Raw genomic sequence first — 17,353 nt, forward strand, 5'->3', positions numbered from 1 at the left:
TACAATACATATTTAGGCACAGCTAGCAGGCCAAAAATAATCATAATATTCTTCTTGCCAATGCTAGCTAGCAGCAGGTGATATTAGAGAGAAGGAAATTTTCACTCTAGACAGCATTTGACTAGTCAAATATTTGGTTGCGCCCCTGAATTCTAGATGATGAACATGAATATTTTTAGTCTGTTTTCCAAAGACAATTCCCTCTGTTAACTTTAAGCTGTATGTTAATGCATATATATATCATAAAAGCTAACAGACAGTCTAAAATATACAAAAAGTCCAATTCGATCTCTTCAAGTCGTCAAAGTGGATCTTCCTTTCTGTGTGGCTACTTCACAGCTGTCAGTCCGTCCTCCATCCTAAGGTTTACCCTCCCCAGTTTCTCCCAATTCTAACGAGGTATTATTAGCTGATTTGAAGGGACCCTCGTGAAAAAGATGAAAGCTAGAGTGAGCGAGTCAAAGAGAGCAAGCTGGATAGAGGGAGGGAGGTAAAAAAGATCAACTCACTGCTAGTTGTGCTGTGGAAGCAGTGGGATAAAGCTTCACAGTGAAAGAGAGAGGCAAACTGGGATATATTTCTATTTATTTCCCCCTCTGTTCCCGTTTCATGGCTTGTTGCAAAAATCAAACGAAAACAGATGTAAATTTAGCATTCTAGCAGCCAGAGTGTCTCAACGCGCTGGTTCAGAAGACTCTCCGTGTCTAATGTGACACTTTGGGGTGGAATCGTGGGACATTCGGTCACACAGAGCTAAGGGAAGAATGGATAGAGTGAATCGGGTTTTAAACATCGTAAGACAGATGTCTCCCAGGAAAAGGGAAAGAGGGTCTCATTGGGAGGCAGAGAGCCCGGAGACCTGCGAGGAGAGTCTGTGCTCTCTCAGCCTTTGCATCAGCGGTAAGACCACCCCTGGCAAACTTTCTCTCTCGCTCTGTCTCCTCCTCCTCCCACTCTAATCCTTTTTTCATTACTGCTTTGTGGGTTTGATATTAACTTTGACCTGTGGTGTTCGCCACATACACTGAGGAGAAGAAGGAGAAAAAACACTCTATATCTTTTAGGCTGGCTTCAATTATCATCTTGTTTCCTCTGAAGGGAAGTGAGATTGAATTAATGGTGAAACTCTTGAACTTAATGTGGAGGGTGCGGTTTCTCGTTCCTGATGTTTTTCTTAAAGAACTGATTTTGTATGATGCTTTTAAATATTTGATGAAATGGATGTTGATGTGGCGTTCATAATTCTTGACTTGATTTTTCAGCTCAACTCATTGTCGTTCATTGTCTGGCTTTGATTCGGTAGGGTCTTCAGAGATCAGTAAAGCTTCATCGATATTAATTGAGTAAAGATCATAACTCTTCATTGAGTTATGACTCGCTTGAGTAATGGCTGTTTTAACAAGAGGATTGATCAGTGCATTATTATCTACAGGAAGTTGGAAGACACTTAAGATTGTATGATTCATTTTGTGTTACAAATGGATCAAAGAAGTGATTGTTTCCTTGAATCTTTCCTCATGAGGGTTTTGGTTTCATTACCTATGAAACCGAAACATGATTGAACCAACTCTCCAGTTGCTGTTGTATTTTTTTAAATAAAGTTTTTAACATCTGGTTAAAAGTATATTTCGCCCAAAAATTTAAATTTCATCATATACTCATGTTGTTCTAAAACCTACATGAATTACTTTTCTTGTTCTGTAGAACATCAGTGTATATATTAGTGTTCCTGTAGCTCAAGTGGTAGAGCATTCGCATGTCAAGGTTGTGGGTTCGATTTCCCGGGAACACATGATAGGTAAAAATTGATAGCCTGAATTCACTGTAAGTCGCTTTGGATAAAAGCGTCTGCTAAATGCATAAATTTAAATATATATTTTGAAAAGTATTTTTTTTTGCCTTACAATGAAACTTAATGGGGTCCAATAATTGTTGACTTTTATACAGACAAAAAAAAAAGAAAAAAAAAGTTTTAGGTAAAATAAAAATGAAACTTGGACAGCCGAAGGTTTGAAAATAAAATATTAGGGGAATTCACTAACAATGAGTTAATTTGCATAATTTGTCTGTGTTGTGTTAGCACCATTTTAATTAAAATTATACAAACATTATGTATTAAATTTATTACATCAAAATAAGGTAACAACATATAATAGATATAAACAGAATTATTAGATGTAAACAAAAAAAGTCAGAATTTAGGCATAAAATCAGAATTACAAGATATAAACTTTTAAACTTTAAACTCAGAATTGTGATAAAGTAGAATTATGGTGTAAAATAACATGAAAAATTACTTGAAACAAGTAATTTCAGAATCGTAAGATATACACTCAATTACAGGATGTAAACTCAGAATTACTAGATATAAACAGATGTAAACTCAGAATTACTAGTTATAAACAGATGTAAACTCAGAATTACTAGTTATAAACAGATGTAAACAGAATTACTAGATATAAACAGATGTAAACTCAGAATTACTAGTTATAAACAGATGTAAACAGAATTACTAGATATAAACAGATGTAAACACAGAATTACTAGATATAAACAGATGTAAACTCAGAATTACTAGTTATAAACAGATGTAAACAGAATTACTAGATATAAACAGATGTAAACTCAGAATTACTAGATATAAACAGATGTAAACTCAGAATTACTAGATATAAACAGATGTAAACTCAGAATTACTAGATATAAACAGATGTAAACTCAGAATTACTAGATATAAACAGATGTAAACTCAGAATTACTAGATATAAACAGATGTAAACTCAGAATTACTAGATATAAACAGATGTAAACAGAATTACTAGTTATAAACAGATGTAAACAGAATTACTAGATATAAACAGATGTAAACTCAGAATTACTAGATATAAACAGATGTAAACTCAGAATTACTAGATATAAACAGATGTAAACTCAGAATTACTAGATATAAACAGATGTAAACTCAGAATTACTAGTTATAAACAGATGTAAACCCAGAATTACTAGATATAAACAGATGTAAACTCAGAATTACTAGATATAAACAGATGTAAACTCAGAATTACTAGATATAAACAGATGTAAACTCAGAATTACTAGATATAAACAGATGTAAACAGAATTACTAGATATAAACAGATGTAAACTCAGAATTACTAGATATAAACAGATGTAAACTCAGAATTACTAGATATAAACAGATGTAAACAGAGTTACTAGATATAAACAGATGTAAACAGAATTACTAGATATAAACAGATGTAAACTCAGAATTACTAGATATAAACAGATGTAAACTCAGAATTACTAGATATAAACAGATGTAAACAGAGTTACTAGATATAAACAGATGTAAACAGAGTTACTAGATATAAACAGATGTAAACAGAATTACTAGATATAAACAGATGTAAACTCAGAATTACTAGATATAAACAGATGTAAACTCAGAATTACTAGATATAAACAGATGTAAACACAGAATTACTAGATATAAACAGATGTAAACTCAGAATTACTAGATATAAACAGATGTAAACAGAATTACTAGATATAAACAGATGTAAACTAAGAAAAACTAGATATAAACAGATGTAAACACAGAATTACTAGATATAAACCGATGAAAACACAGAATTACTAGATATAAACAGATGTAAACTCAGAATTACTAGATATAAACAGATGTAAACACAGAATTACTAGATATAAACCGATGTAAACACAGAATTACTAGATATAAACAGATGTAAACTCTGAATTACTAGATATAAACAGATGTAAACTCTGAATTACTAGATATAAACAGATGTAAACACAGAATTGATCAGATGTAAAATAAGATATCAACTTAAAAGTGTGAGAAAAAAGTCGTTGTGATATATAAATTCAGAATTACAAGATATAAACTCAGAATAGCGATTGCCATTAAAAAGAAGTTGCATATTCCAACTAAATTCCAAGAACTACAAATGCTTCAGCTGAGACACAATCTTTCTTGCGTTCCTTCAGACAACATCAGATATGTTACATCTCGAGCATTTTTTAAGAATTTCATCTTCTGATCACTCCAGGAAGATTACATTGCTTTACATGTGATATATTATTTAAAACCTGGCGGAATATACTCTTAGATGCATTCGCGAGAAGCCAATGCGTCTTTTTACTGAGGCATCTCACTTTTACACACAGGGGAGGCTGTCTCATGCCCTGTGATACTCTGTAATTACAAGCAGAACTGTATTATTAGGTATCACTATTATATTGTTGCTGAATGTGACACTGTGTCTGTTCCAGAGTCACCGTGTCCTGAAATAGCAGTGAATTATTCAGATGGGAATAATGCCTCAAACTGGAACACATTTGTGTACAAGTTTCCAGTCAGACCTGCTTTGATTCGATGACGATTATGTTGTTGGCGTTCTGCGCTATAGCTGTAAAGGATGCTGTGTCGTGGCACTGTGGTTTAAAAACCTCCAACGTGCCAGTCAATGTGCCAATCGGCTCAGACTGTTAAAATAGATTGTGTTACAGCAAAGTGAAGTCTAAATATGGCAGCTGAGGTGACTCAGTTTCTTGTAACTTGGATGAAGTCAGCGTGACAAGAAAGAAAGAACGATTGGCTCCAGATCGGTTGCTGGGTGCTAAATATACTCCGTCTTTCTGAACACACACCAAGTCCACCTTTCTAACCTTACAGAAGGAAAGACGTAAGAGGGAGAGAGACTCACTAACAAAAGCCTTCATTCTGCTTTAGTGTTCAGAGATTTTTATGCTAGTTGATCCCTTAAGCCCCACCTTAAAATGTTAACGACCAATCATGATTTAGCTGCTGTTGCGTTCCACACCATTTAATGAGCAAACAGAATATACAATTAGAATTTAACCAGTAGAATGTAAAATCGAATAAAATTCACTAGAATTCATGTAACTAATATAGAAATTCACACAACTTTGTAGTATTCTCAAATACTTTAGAGTAATTTTATATCTCCTGTAGAGAAAACTGGAGGTAAAAATGCATTTGCAGTGTCACACTTCATTCCAGCCAGTGTCTACGGCTATCATTTTATTAACACTTTATCAGTTTATTTTAATAGAAATTCTGTTCTCAGAAATTTCCAGTTCAGTGTTCTGTAAAGTTTGTGCATTTTATGCTTGATGATGTATGGTCCTTACATAATGTATTTTAAATTCAGTTATGCAATTAGCATTATATTACAACAAAGCATTCACAAATTTTATATTAGTTAACCATTATTATTAAAAATAATATAATTTAGTGTTCTAAAGGCAAACAGTGTTTTCTTGCACTGCAGAGGATTTGTGTTCCTTTTGTTCACAGTCTCAGCTGTACATCTTACTAGTTCTTCAGGTCAATGATCTTGTGAATTCATGCAGCAAAGAAAACAATATGAGACCAGGGACTCTTGGGAAGCCAGAGGCTGATATGACACTAATCCAGTGTTGTCTTTTGACCTTTGAAGTTTTCAAATTAGTGTCAGTGTGGCTTCGTTCCCTAGTAGTGGATGACCATATGACCCATGAAGCCTCAAAAACACAATATATAGTCATATAATCCACCCAACACTGTATCCTGAATATTTTGTGAGTGCTACACATTGAGAAAAAGACAACATTCTTTCTGTCGCCTCATCTTCTCAGACATGTCATCGTTTCCATCTCACAAAAAAAAAAAAAAAAAAAGAAAAAAAAAAAACCACGGCAGGATTCTGATGCATCGAAGGAGTCAGAAAGATTATTTGAAATTAGAACAAATTTGATTTCATAGAAAATATAGAATGATGAATGCTAGCTGCAATTTGGAGCTGCAGGAAATAAGTAATCCTGTTTTATATAGCGGTGCTGTATAATAATATTATATTAGATGTGATTTATTTCACAGGTAAGAAGGTTTTGATCAGGTTTAAGATGAGGCAAGATGTTTCTTTATTGCTTGGCGGTTGCACTTTCATACCTCAGGAGACTTTGAAATCCCAGTTACTGAAATATCGTCTTCAACTCAAGACTTTCTCCTGAAATGCATGTCTAGGAGAAGCTACAATTGTTACAGATCACTCGGGAGGCTGAGGAGTAACAGACAGAAGGGTTTATTAATAGACACAAGCAGAGGATCAGGTAGTGTTGGGTAGAGTGATGAATGGATCCATGAGAGCTGGGTGAAGACGTCAGAGGAGGGAGGTGAACCACACACACGCACACTGGGGATCTTGATCTTCGGAGAATCGCTGGAGAGAGGTAAGTAGAAGAAGAGTTAGTCCTTTGAGTTAGCATACAGGTAAGACCGTGTCGCGAACGAGACCGGACGCTGATTGAGTGTGTGTGTGTGGTATTTATGGTGCCGAGGTGATTGGTTAATGATGAGGGTCAGGTGGAAGTGCTCAGTACTCAGGTGAGGGCGTGCGTTGTGAATGAGTGGAGGTGGAACCTGGTGTGTTTGTAACAGTATTCCCCTCCCCACAGCCCGCTCCTGAGGGCCGAGGACCCCGACAACGTGGTGGACGTCCTCTTCCCCTGGGAGCTGGTCGGTCAGGATGATTAGAGTGGAAGGTGTCGAGTAAGTTAGGATCCAGGATATCGTTGTGTGGGACCCAGGAACGTTCCTCTGGACCGTATCCTTCCCAGTCCAATAGATATTCCAGTTGTCCACCACGCCGCCGGGAGTCCAGGATGTCACTAACTTCATAGGCCGCGCCGTTGTCTAGGAGGAGTGGAGGGGGGTCCTCGGTTTCGCCAGGTTCTGTGGAGGGAGAGACAGAAGGATGGTGAGGTTTAAGGAGAGACACACGGAAGGTGGGGTGAATCAGGGAGTAATTGGAGTTTGTAAGTGACCGGATTGATGTGCTGGAGGATGGTGAATGAGCCAATGAATCTGGGACTTAGCTTGTGGCAGGGCAGGCGCAGGCGGATGTCCCGGGTGGACAGCCAGACCTTCTGACCGGGTTGGTATGTTGGGGCCTCAGATCGGCGAAGGTCGGCTGTCGTTCTGTGTCTGCGTAAGGCCCGCTGGAGTTGGTGGTGTGCCGCGTCCCAGACCCTCTCGCTCTCCCGGAACCAGTAGTCGATGGGGGGGACATCCGAGGGTTCACCTGACCAGGGGAAGAGTGGAGGTTGGTAGCCAAGTACGCACTATGCACTGGAATGGAGTGAGTCCGGTGGTAGGTTGACGAAGGGAGTTTTGTGCGTACTCGGCCCACCTAAGGAACTGGTTCCAGGAGTTCTGGTGGCCGTGACAGAAGGTACGGAGGAAGCGTCCAATCTCCTGGACCTTCCTCTCCGTTTGCCCGTTCGACTGGGGATGGTATCCCGAGGACAGGCTGATGGCCACACCTAGGAGTGAGTGGAAAGCCTTCCATACCCTGGAGATGAACTGGGGACCTCGGTCCCAGACGATATCCTCTGGGATGCCGAAGTACCTGAAGACATGGTTAAATAACAGCTTGGCCGTTTCCATGGCCGTGGGCAGACCCTTCAGGGGGAGAAGACAACAGGATTTAGAAAATCTATCCACTATGACAAGAATGCAGGTATTATTATCTGAAAGAGGAAGATCGGTGATGAAATCCACCCCTAGGTGTGACCACGGGCGATTGGGAACGGGCAGAGGATGGAGCTTGCCTGATGGAAGATGGCGAGGGCTCTTGGATATGGCACAGCTTGCACATTCATAGTGGCCAGTAGGGGTTATCAAGGCTGTTTTCCACTCGTCCCCCTCTCATATCCGGATGAGGTTATAGGTGCTGCGGAGGTCCAACTTGGTGAAAACAGTGGCACCACGGAGATGTTCCAAGGCAGCTGGGACGAGGGGAAGTGGGTACCTGAACTTGACAGTGATATTGTTGAGAGCCCGATAATCAATGCATGGTCTTAAACCTCCGTCCTTTTTCTCCACAAAGAAGAAACTCGAAGCAGCAGGGGAGGTAGATGGACGAATATAACCCTGGGCCAGCGCCTCCTTGATGTATTCCTCCATGGCCTTCTCCTCCGGAATGGATAGGGGGTATATCCTTTCTTTAGGCACTCGTTCACCTGGCAGCAGATCGATGGCACAGTCCCACGGCCGGGTTGGAGGCAGCTTGGAAGCCCGTTTGGGGCAGAAGACGTCACTGAAGGGGGCGTAGCAGGTAGGGATGGCGATGGATTGGTTTTCCACTGGGCTCTCTATTGAAGTGGAACAAACTGGAAGAGGTTCAGTGGAAGATGTGGCCGGAACTGGACAACCTGAGATGCAGCTCTTGAAACAGGCATCGCCCCACTTCAGGACTTCTCCCATCTTCCAGCAAATTACGGGATTGTGCTGCTCTAACCACGGGCGCCCTAGAATCACGTCAGCAGTGGATTCCTCCAGAACCAGTAGATGGATTTCCTCATGATGGAGTAGTCCGGTTTGGAGGGAAATGGGACCCACACTATGACGCATGCATCTTCTACTTAACGGTTTGCCGGTGATAGTGTGGACTTGGTAGGCTGACAGCGTTGCCGTGGTAGCGAGCTTGAGCTGATGGTAGAGGGCACCGGAGATATAGTTGCCGGCTGACCCAGAATCGAAGATGGTGGAAACTGGAAGAGATATGTCAGCGGCAGTAAATGTCACATCAGTGGTGAGTGGTTTCATTTGGTATCTTGAAGGGAGAATGGCACTCGCCATGGGACGAGGAGGATGGACGGGGCATTCAGTGATGGCATGCCCCGGGGCTGCACAGTAGAGGCACAGATTCTGGGCCAGCCGTCTTTGTCTTTCAGCCATAGAGAGATGATATGAGTCCACTAGCATGGGTTCGCTGGCTAGTTTTGGGGAGCTGACGGCCTCTGGTCGGCAGCGTGGCATAGAGGAATACGCCTGGCCCTGGTGCTCATCTAAGCACGACTGCATACGGGTGGCGAAGCGGATGGACAGCTGGATGAATCGTTCAAGTTTTTGTCCACACAACTACTGCTCACTGGATATTTTCACTTTTTCAGACCAATCTCTGTAAACCCTAGAGATGGTTGTGTGTGAAAATCCCAGTAGATCAGCAGTTTTTGAAATAATCAGACCAGCCACTGTAAGGGAAACAGGTCAATTTAGCTCAAATGGAATCATTTAAGATTTTAAAGGGATTTGAACAGAATCACTGTTTCACGGCTGATCACTGAGACGCCCTGCGATTCACTGAACGAGCCGTTTAACATCAAATCTGCGCTGGCTATTAATATCCAAAGTATAGTGAAAACACTACCAATTAGCACAGTAACCAGATTGGCATTTTAAGACATTAACTTGTAAGCACAAAACACAAGATACTTCTCTTTTCAATATGAATAAGGCTTTATTAGATAAATCTAAGACATATAAACTAATCTAACACATAACCACACGCACTCACACATTCATACAAGTTGCAGGAAGATCGAAAGTTAGGGAAGAATGAGTTTAAGAGAATGAAAATAGAAAATAAAGTCCCAAGTTTACAGCAATACGTGAAATTGCATAGACATGAACAGCCATCAATCACTTAATTAACCCTCACATTGAATTCCTTAATGAGGTTCAAATTATATTAGATACACCAGTACAAATGTCTGGAGGTACTACTTGCATCTCCTGTGTAAAGTTGTCTGATTGGCTGGAAGTTCAGTAGTCATTGAAGTGACGTCTTGGGAAGCCCATGGTTGGGCGTTGGCTGAAGACGCGGAGTTGTGTGGGCTGGTTGAAGTTGAACGGGCACTCGAGTTCAGACTCGGAGACATGGCGTTACAAAACTTAACTCAGAACACGAAACTCTCAAACGGAAAAGAAAAGAAACTAAAGTAAAACAGAAGTAAAGTTTGACGAGACTAGGTGGTGTTTCTTCTCATCGTGGCTAAGTAGCAGCAGGCGTGCAGTCCGAAGCACGCTGGAACCGCGCTCAAGGAAACAGTGATGACTAAAAGCATGGCTAAAAGCAAAAGCTAGGGAGCAAAGCTACAAGCTAAAAAGCAGAATTTTATGGTGTCCTGAGTATTTAAACTGGCCTGTTGGCCACACCTCAAATGTTGTCATGACCAATCAGATATCGTCTTTGCTCGGGGTATCATAAATCATATGTTATCTTATCAAGCATGTGGTCCGAATTTTCCCGCTCTTGCAGGGTATAATTTTGGACCTGAATCCTATAACAAGAATATGATACATTTGACAAATAACTGATGGTCAGGACTGTTTCAAGCAAGCAGATTCAAGCACAAACATACCAAACATGATTATGAATCCTTAAGCTATGCCATAGTTATTAAAATACATACACAATAAGTGATTATAAATATGATAGTCAAATGTGTGGGTTACATATAAATGAATATGGAGTTAAGCAATGGACTGATATTCATTTATAAGTCATTTTGAGTTCATTTTGATCCATTTATATCTAGAAAAGATGGTTTCTGTGTCATTCTCTGACATAAAGATTTCTATGGAGACCAGAGGTTAAAAGGCCACCCTTAGGAATTTCAGCCTGGTTCTGCTAGGTGGGGGAAGTGTTTAAGTATATGGTGTATAACTCTCATGGGTTTACATGTGATGTCCGGCGTTGCATCTCAATTACTTGCCCCAAATTTGACAATCTCTTCTCCGAATTGAAATTGTCAATCATTGTTCTAGTGGTGTTAATGTTGAAAGCTGTTCTGTGGAAGAGTTGGTTGGTTGGTTATCTTGCTTCTGACTTGTGGCACTATGACTGATTTATGACCTCCTGTTGCCTTCCTGAGGAATTTGGCTCATGTTTCAACCACAGTCCTGATCGACTCTTTAATTTGTCTGGTTCAGGTCAAATCTGCTACACCACGTTCAAAGTCACTTAAATCCCCTTTCTTCCCCATTATGATGCTCGGTTTGAACTTCAGCAAGTCGTCTTCACCACATCTAGATGCCTAAATGCATTGAGTTGTTGCCATGTGATTGGCTGATTAGCAATTTGTGTTATCAAGCAATTGAACAGGTGTACCTAATAAAGTGGCCGGTGAGTGTGTGTGTGTGTGTGTGTATATATATATATATATATATATACACTCCAATAATCTTTGTCTATTCACATTTAAGGAAATATTTTTCCACTTCTCCTTAGGTAACTCAAGTTTGAGCTGATCCTGTTCTCCTCTTTCTCCTTTTCATTATAATCTCATCTAGACTTTCCCATCCAAAAAAAGTCCAAAAATATAATTTGAAACAATGTATTATAATTTTAAAGCAAAATGTTCTCTTACTTACACAGTATTTCTAGTTGATAAATGCTGGTTTTGTGTTTGTATGTTTAGACTTCAGTGTTTCTGCAAGGTAACCTAAGGGTGGCCAATAGGTGGCACCAAGCGACCATCTTTATAAGTGAGTCTTTCATTTAGCCCATTCATTCAGGACTTAAAGTAGGGATGGGCGTTTTCCACAAATATCACATTCGAATATTTGAGCTCACAAAAAACGATTATTCGAATATTCGTTTATTTAAATTAAGTTTAATGAGTCAGACGTTATTTTTCAGCAACATTTGTTTTCGTCATTTTGAACAAGCTTACAATAAGCTTGAACATTACACATTGTGTTTTGTAGCTGAAAACCTTTAATAATGCGTGCAAACAAACAAAAGTACAGATTAAAAGCAAAAAAAAAAAAAAAAGTGAACAAAGAAAAAACGTAAAGCAGCCTGCAGCAATTAGGCTATTGTACAGAATGTAGCTTACACTTAACTTTTAAACTGCCAGCAAATCTTTTTTTCTTTTTTTTCTATTGTTTCAAATGTTCTTGTTAAGAAATACGGGCATGTAAACATGATTGGGGGAAAGTCGGCTCCTTAGTCTGTTAACAATAAGGCCGACCGCGGAGAAAACGTGCTCTGACGCACAGACGTTGGCGGGACTCATAAATAACGGTGTGCTAACCGAATACGTTTTGTGAAGCGCTTCGTGTTTTCGTTTCACCACTGAATGCGATCCTCATCTGGTGGAATGTTCCCACTCGTCTCGGCTGGACTCTCTGTAATCATCGCTGGAGAACTGGCTCTGCCTTTTCCGACGAGTGGGCATTGCATCTTCTTCATCGTGGCGACTGCATCCGCACCACCAGCATCAAGGAAAATGTTCTGATAATGTTCAAAAAAGTTTTTTTTTCTTACTTCTCTCATGTTTTCATCAAGAAACCTGAGATGTTTGTGCCGAGGGTCTAGGGCAGACGCGAGAAGAGGAGTTTTCACTGCATTCTCCCAGAATAAAGTTAGCGGTGTTTATTCGTTGCTTGAGAGATGCTGCAACAATGTTCTTGGATCACTTTCTGTGATTCTCCACGGCATATTTGAAGTACTAGAGGACCGCAGTTCTTTTAGGGGGCGTTCACATAGCGCGTCTTTTGCATGCTCAAGTTCGTTATTTCCAATGTAGGCGCGCGGTATGCGCGCTCATAATGGAAGCAACGTGGTCGCGATGCGCACACGGTGTGACGCGGTCCCGTTTTTTCCAGGCGCGTCCGAACAGCATCGAGTTAAAAACATCTCAACTTTCAGAATGCCGCAAGCGCACCGCGGGTCATGTGACAAGAACTAAACATTCAGCTTCATCCTTTCCTGTAACAACGTTGAAAGCTCAGCCAAGATGAAGGAACAGCTGATCATAGCTGTATATGGATTGCCATTTTGAAATAAATTTAGTAGCAGAGCTACTGAAAGCGATTTTTTTTGTGCTGCAAATCCATTTATCCTTTGCTGAAATTTCCGCGTCTTCATGGAGAGAACGCGTCGCCTCAGGAGCGCTTCTGCCTGAGCGCTTTGGAAAGAAGGAGAAAGTGGAGCGCATAGCCTTTTCCACGCCTTATTAGGCGCGATATGTGAATGGCCCCTTAATCATTCATTAATTATTTTTTGCTTGCATACACCTTCAAATATGCCGTGGAGAATCACAGAAAGTGACTCTCAGAAAGTTTTTTTTTTTTTTTTGCGAAATTCGAATATCATTTTTATTTATCGAATAATTAGAGCAGAACGAATATTCGAATGTTCGACTATCCGTGCACATCCCTAACTTAAAGGGGTCCTATTATCCTCTTTTACAAAGTCTTAATTTAGTTTTGAGTCGTGGCCAAAAGTTTTGAGAATTACATAAATATTAGTTTTCAAAAAGTTTGCTGCTAAACTGCTTTTAGATCTTTGTTTCAGTTGTTGGCATGCATGACTGGCATGAACGGCTTGAAAAGTTCCTTTATCAAATGAAGTCCCACCTTCTGAAATATGAAATGTGCTGTAATTGGTTAGCTGGGCCAGTGTGTGTTGTGATTGGCTCCACTCCATGCCTGGTCGGTAAATGTCATGCCCCTTACCATAGCCGCCTGCGAGCTTCAGTGTAAATATTACATCAGAATCAAGTTCGTCTGCCGTGGGAAAGCTGGTATGTTTCAGAAATAGTGATAACACTCATTGCCTTCTCTAGTGCAGCTCAACCAGGTCTCATCCCATTCGTTCTTTATTTATCTGCATATCACAAATCCCGGAAAATATGCATTGTAGTCCAAACGAGTTATTCGTTGTAGTTTTTGAAAAGTTTTTTTTTTCTGTTAAATAATATCTCCTTTTGAAGTGAGCTTTGTAAATTTGCAGATTTATTTTATTTTATTTTATTTATTTTTTTGCTCAGACAGCAACATTACAGACTATCTAAATTTGAAAAAGTATAATAGGACCCCTTTAAACAAGTGACTGTGTTTAGAAGCCATTCATTGATTCATTCAGGATTTAATCATATCTGACTGTTTATGAGTAATTTATTGAATCATTCACTCAACTGTTCAACCCTTGTTGAAAAAGATGCATATGCTGGTTCGGTGTGTCTTGAAAGCATGGCAGCTGGCTTGAGCTGGGGTGCGTTTCCTGTACAAGGACGTGGCTCACTGATTAACCACCACAGTATGATGCATTGTTGTGGAAACTAACTAGCCAGTCGTGACAGTTTCCCGAACACGGTCCCATCTCCGTCAGTTGAACCACATTAGTTCAACAATTTAGGGCCGTTGTTAATGATGTCATGCGCATGTGGTGGAGTAATAACTTCTGCTAATTAGTTGATTCGAGATCTCTGAGATGCTGATTTATTGAACATGGCACCTGATGTAACTATGTAATGAGCTAATTTACCATGTTTTGTTCCCTGTCATATTGCTTTATTTGATGATTGATTCATCGCAGGTTTCCTCTTACATCATACTTCGGGGTTCCCTTTATGTATTTTTGTACATGCGCACTCTTCAAAAACGTCAACGCTTATTGAGGGCGCACTTATTTATCGATTCAAATCTACATATATTTAAATAAAATGGAAGATAAAGATTGCACTTCATGTTAGCTTGCTTATTGTGCCCAAAAGCATAATTTATAGTCCATATATCTTTCTAACAAGAAGCTATGCTTCTAACCACAGGTGGAGAGCTGTAATTCCTACCACGTAAGTTTGCGACACTCTTTGTGAATGTTTGTTTGAACTATGGTTTCGGGAACCACAGAATCGTTGAACTATGTTGGTAACAATGGAATTTGTGACCATAGTTGGCTAACAATGCTTTTGGGAAACGCACCACTGGTTATAAGCTGGTTATAACCTACTTTAAGATGGTCATGTGCTGGTCCTAAGTAACTAGCTCCTGCTCATGACCAGCTTCAAAACATACCTAACCATCATATGCTGATTTATTTTAACAACACTGATTAATTCAGTGCGCTATGGATGTGAACAAAAAAAAAGAATATTTATTCATATGTTTACTTCAGAAACTCTAGGCCTAACACTTAAAATATAATATTTGAAAATAATTCATTTAATTATCGGATATTTAGTACCTGTGTGCTCTGATGATGCAAGTTGTGTTATAGTTCCATGTTTATTCCACTCCTATTTTCATTTTATAGATTACTTGCCTAAATTTGGATACAATGAATGAATAAAAACTAGCTTTTATTACCATCTCTTTAACTAATCTGAAAATCTGCAAGGGTCGCTACTTTTTAAATTTAGTTGGAAGAACAATGGCTTCGTTCCTCTACTCAAAGCTTGAGTGATAAGTGTGAGCCACTAGAAGTGCGAGACGTCACACTGCTGACAAGATTACAGGATCTTGCTAGTAGAAGAAGCCTCCTGTCATCTCTCCTTTCGTTCTTGAATAAAATGTCACAAAGCTGCATGGACTCGATGAAAAGGCAGCGTGAGAAGCTTGAAAATCGAATGTCCTTTTTCATTTGGCATGCTCAATGAAGTTCTTTTTAATCACTTTTGATTTCTTTTGGTTTTGAAGTTTGAGGCTTTGAAAAGATTTTTTCAATGTGCATTCGGTTCTTGCAGCAACTCTTTGACCCTTTTTGTCTCTTGAACTGCAGTTCAAGAAGATAAACGCTTTAGATCTAGAGTTCAATGCCTTTATATCCAGAGATAAGATCTCAGAAGTGATATTTAGAAAATTATCGTAGCTCTGAAATGAACCCTATTCGTGTGTCATGGAGAATTTCCAGCAATCTTGCATGTTGACTTTAATATAAAATAATATTTTTGTATGTTATGTCATTTTAGGTCATTTTATTGTGCAATGGCTTAACCAGTGGCTTGCAACCTTGACTTATTCAACCTTGAATGTTCCGAGATGTATTTTTATTATTATTATTTTTAAATTCCCATAAAACGGATAAAACCCATTCTCCAAAGCCTGTTTGAAATCAGGCTCTTGTGCAGTATTTACCTCTATTTTACTTCACTGTAGGCATGTTGGTTGTTTGTTGAGGTGTGGGCAGTGTTGGAGTTGTGCCACACTTATTGATTTGAATTTTGAGCTTAACCATATGTTTTCATAAGTAATGGCTTCTTTTGTATCATTATTCCATATAAGTGCAGAGTTGCTGATAAGGTCGACTAATGCAGATTTATTCATTTCTCATCTACTGACCTTCATAGCTTCTTTAAAGTGATCATTGGCCTCTCTGTGGTTTCTTTCACAAGTTTCTATATTCCCACAGAAAGAGACATTAATGACCGTTACATGTCTCTTTCTTGGTTTAATAACTCTTTTCTTAATAATGGTACCAAAAGCACAAGTGAAGACATTTTACATGACTATATTTCTTCGTTTTTAATGTTTAGTAGTGCAACCAGATGCTACAACGCTATTTTAATGTCACATTGTTTATAGTGATTGAAAGTCTGATTCATTCTAGTGAATCAGTTCATCCGAAATTGCTCTCTCACTGGAAAGTTTGATTCATTTTAGCTGGTTTGTTCATTTGGATCATCTGGTTAGTTGTAAATTAAGAATAAAAAAGAAACTACTGAAACTCTTAGCTCTTTCAAACTGGTCATTGGCCTCTCTGTGGTTTCTTTCACAAGTTTCTATATTCCCACAGAAAGTTAAATTTGATGACCTTTACCTTTAATTTAACTTCCATTTCCTAATAATTGAAGCAGTGGTGGCTATCATGACACTTGCAGTATTGGGAAGTAACTAAAAGTAGGGAGGATATATACATTTGTTTATTTCTAGCTTTTACGGCAATGAGCTAATTTTGTAATGATTTGTTAGCGCAACCAAATGTTACATCGTTATTTTATTGTATTGCTGACTCTAGTGTTTTAAAGGTCGCTGTAGTGATCTGAAACTGCGGCCTCATATAGTGTTGGAAAGCTTGGTTCATTCTAGTGAATCGGTTTGTCTTAAACAACTTTGTGTGTATTGCTGGGAAGTTTGATTCATTTTGATTATTCGTTTGGATAGTTTGACTGCCTGATTCATGTCAGGTTCATCTTAAATGGCTCTCTCATGAGTGGTATCGAAAAGTTTGATAAATTCTATTGTATCAGTTCAACACTCTCTCCTGCGTATCGTTGGAAAGATTGATTCATTTTGATTGGCCAGTTTGTCTAGTAGGTTTGTTTAGATATCGGTAAATAACAGATTAAAAAAAGAATCACTGATTCAGTGGCATTTAAGGTCTTCATTTACATCAAAAATACTTAGTTCATGTATTATAATTTTTCTTGTAATTAGTGTAGAATGTTTAATTTTTTAGAGGTTTTGGAGGTAAATAATAAAAAAGTTTTTTTTTTTTTTTTTTTTAAAGATACTGTCCTCTTAAGTACCTTCATTCTGGTAACTACTTTTTGTTACCAGCTTGCAGTGTATCTAACTTCTTTTAGCTTGACCATAGTTTAACTGACTCCTTTATGTGCCTACATGAATGAATTTTCTCTCAGTTTGATATTAACAGTTACACAATATGCCCGTCAGCCTCTAAAATGCACCAACAAAAGATGAAGATGCGGCTTGTGCTTCTTCTAGTTGCCAAATTCCTTGTGATCCAGACTC

General features: G+C 38.9%; 1 protein-coding gene across 1 annotated transcript in view; it reads left to right on the forward strand.

Annotated features, from left to right (window-relative positions):
* Positions 1-574: 574 nt before the first annotated feature.
* grip2b (glutamate receptor interacting protein 2b) overlaps positions 575-17,353 on the forward strand; it is a 125,422-nt gene continuing 108,643 nt past the window's right edge. Inside the window, exon 1 of the mRNA XM_059543777.1 lies at positions 575-900. Coding sequence (XP_059399760.1) covers positions 765-900 — 136 coding nt within the window. The 5' untranslated portion in view covers positions 575-764. The remainder of the gene's footprint in view (positions 901-17,353) is intronic.

Source organism: Carassius carassius, chromosome 48, assembly GCF_963082965.1.
Source record: "Carassius carassius chromosome 48, fCarCar2.1, whole genome shotgun sequence".
In the NCBI taxonomy this organism is placed as follows: domain Eukaryota; kingdom Metazoa; phylum Chordata; class Actinopteri; order Cypriniformes; family Cyprinidae; genus Carassius; species Carassius carassius.